General features: G+C 56.1%; 2 protein-coding genes across 3 annotated transcripts in view; one reads left to right on the top strand and one right to left on the bottom strand.

Annotated features, from left to right (window-relative positions):
- Positions 1 to 2281, bottom strand: part of LOC113203722 (endocuticle structural glycoprotein SgAbd-2-like) — an 11810-nt gene that overhangs the window by 7344 nt on the left and 2185 nt on the right. The gene's annotated exons all lie outside the window — the stretch shown is intronic.
- On the top strand, positions 653 to 1382 carry LOC113203797 (endocuticle structural glycoprotein SgAbd-2-like). Its single transcript, XM_026418683.2, has 2 exons — positions 653 to 753; positions 864 to 1382. The coding sequence occupies exons 1-2, from the start codon at positions 742 to 744 to the stop codon at positions 1323 to 1325; spliced, it is 474 nt and encodes a 157-aa protein (XP_026274468.1). The 5' UTR covers positions 653 to 741; the 3' UTR covers positions 1326 to 1382.

Raw genomic sequence — 2281 nt, 5'->3', positions numbered from 1 at the left:
CCCCCCTCTCTCCCCCTCCCCCCTCACGGTGGTACGTGCAGCCCACGTGGGCCTTCTGGCGCATTCACTCTATGGATAAAATCGGTGCAAACAAGTGCCCCAACTTTTGAAGTTGGACCCGGACGCATGCAGGCGTGCGGCAGCGTGCAGAAGGCGCCACGGCGATCTGGTCAAAGACGATGGTGTGCGAAACCACCAATAAGTAGTATCCGGGGAGGGGAAGGGGGGACACTTTGCGGCGTCGTCTAGAAAGTACGTCCGTTTACTCAGATTTGGTCGGCAAATCACAGGAGCTCGGCGCCTGCGAGACTGGGAGTAGGCCACCCCGCAGTACACGAGTGCATTGCAGGCGAGATACTGCCTACCTACCAGGCGCTATGAGTGCTTGCAGATCTTAAACATGGCAGATTCGTAACGACGAATGACGGACATACTTCCTAGATGAACCCTTGCGGGTGGGGAGAAAAGACGGTCGCAGAATCGCATTTCTTCCTTGGTGCTGTGCTGGACAGCGGGTGACTTTGACTGGCTGTGGCGTTGGTGGGTGGAGTGGGGGATGCAGGGGTACTGCTCGCTCATCGTCCAGCCACACTGCCCGGGACCCCAACCCTGGGAGAAGGGAAAGGGGTGGGGGTTTAGCGCGCAGTCAAGCGGGTCAGGCCCGAATAAAAGCACCGGGAAGATCGCAGTCCGGCACATTCTGGAAAATCATCTCCGTCATTCAGCACTCCCAGCAGCAACATGAACTCCCTAGTAGGTTTACTTTACATACTTCACCTCACCCGTGTCTGTTCAACGTCTGCAACAGGTCATCTTTTATGTGGTGTGAGTAACTCCACTTCCCTGTCTCCATCGTCTTGCAGGTGTTCGTAGCCGTGTGCGTCCTGGCGACGGTGTCCGCCCAGCAGCAGCGCTACCCGCAGATCCTCAAGCTGAGCAACGACGTGGGCGCGGACGGCCAGTTCCAGTACGCGTACCAGACGGAGGACGGCATCAGCGCCGAGGCCCGCGGCTCGCTCGTCGGCGGCAGCGCTCGCAGCAGCCAGGACTCCGACGGCCCCGCCACCGCCGTGACCGGCCAGTACTCGTACACGGGCCCCGACGGCCAGGTGTACACCGTCTCGTACGTGGCCGACGAGAACGGCTACCGGGCGTCCGGCGCCCACCTGCCCCAGCCCCACCCCATCCCCGAGGCCATCCAGAAGTCCCTGCAGGTCACCTCCCAGTCCAGCTTCCAGGCCCAGCCCCAGACCTCCAACTTCCAGCGTTCACAGACCTTCACCTCCTTCCAGCAGCCCCAGTCCTTCCAGGCTCGCCGCTTTTAGACCAACATACCATGTGATCATGTACAAAAGTTTTCAACACAAACCTCTTAAACCGTATTGGATGTTTTCTTTGGTCCTTTCAATCATTCGCGCGAGCCACTATAGTCCCGATTCCTCTATTGTGAACAAGGTCAGGGAGAAGGTGGCGTTGAGTCATCGAGACGCTACTGGAGCCGAAGACACTAGCATTGGCTGCACATCTGACCGCAGGAACCAGTTTGGTCCTGCGAGCAAAGGTCACTATACCTACAGCCCACCAGGATTATGTGTATTATAATGCACAATACACAGGGTGTTCCATAGACCCCTTTCTTTTTTTCTTTTTTTGCTTATACTGGGTGTCCAGACGAAGACATGCCGGTACGTTGGGTTGCCTATGCACTGGCTGCAGGGGCTGCAGGCGCGGGCGGGTGGTGGGGGAGTAGTAGTGGGGGAGGTTGGGTTGATGTAGGTTGATGCAGCAAGCGCGGAAAATGACTGCAGCAAGTCATCGGCGCTTCCCTACCCTGTGCCCATCCCGGGGTTCGACCGTGGAGTCCTGAACCAGCGAAACGCCCTTGGGGTCATGATGGAGGTCCTGGAGATTGGGCTGATCCGCGGGCGGGGGCACCGCGTCCGGTCCGCGTATAAACATTCCCTGCGCGATTCAGCGCCCTATGGCAAATTCAGCGGTACGCGACGAGCCCGGCGCCCCCGGCCCGCCTGGTTGGCTGGCTAGGCCGCCGCTTGCTTCTCGCTTACCTTCACTTACTCTTACTGCTAAAAACAATGGCTTAGAGTCATAAACTAAGTACTATCATTGTACATTTTGCACTAAAATACCAAAAACTTGTAACTAATAGATTCTTAAAATTATAAGAAAATTTAAAGTTGCTCATCAGCAGACTTTTCTTTCTCATTGTTAAGGAAAGACTATACTGACAATCCTAATTGTTATAGTAGTTACTTTCTGGATT

Source organism: Frankliniella occidentalis, unplaced genomic scaffold (assembly GCF_000697945.3).
Source record: "Frankliniella occidentalis isolate FOCC.00 unplaced genomic scaffold, Focc_3.1 Scaffold184, whole genome shotgun sequence".
In the NCBI taxonomy this organism is placed as follows: Eukaryota; Metazoa; Arthropoda; class Insecta; order Thysanoptera; family Thripidae; genus Frankliniella; species Frankliniella occidentalis.
Note: the sequence above shows the minus strand (reverse complement) of the source record. Positions and strands in the feature narration are given on the sequence as shown.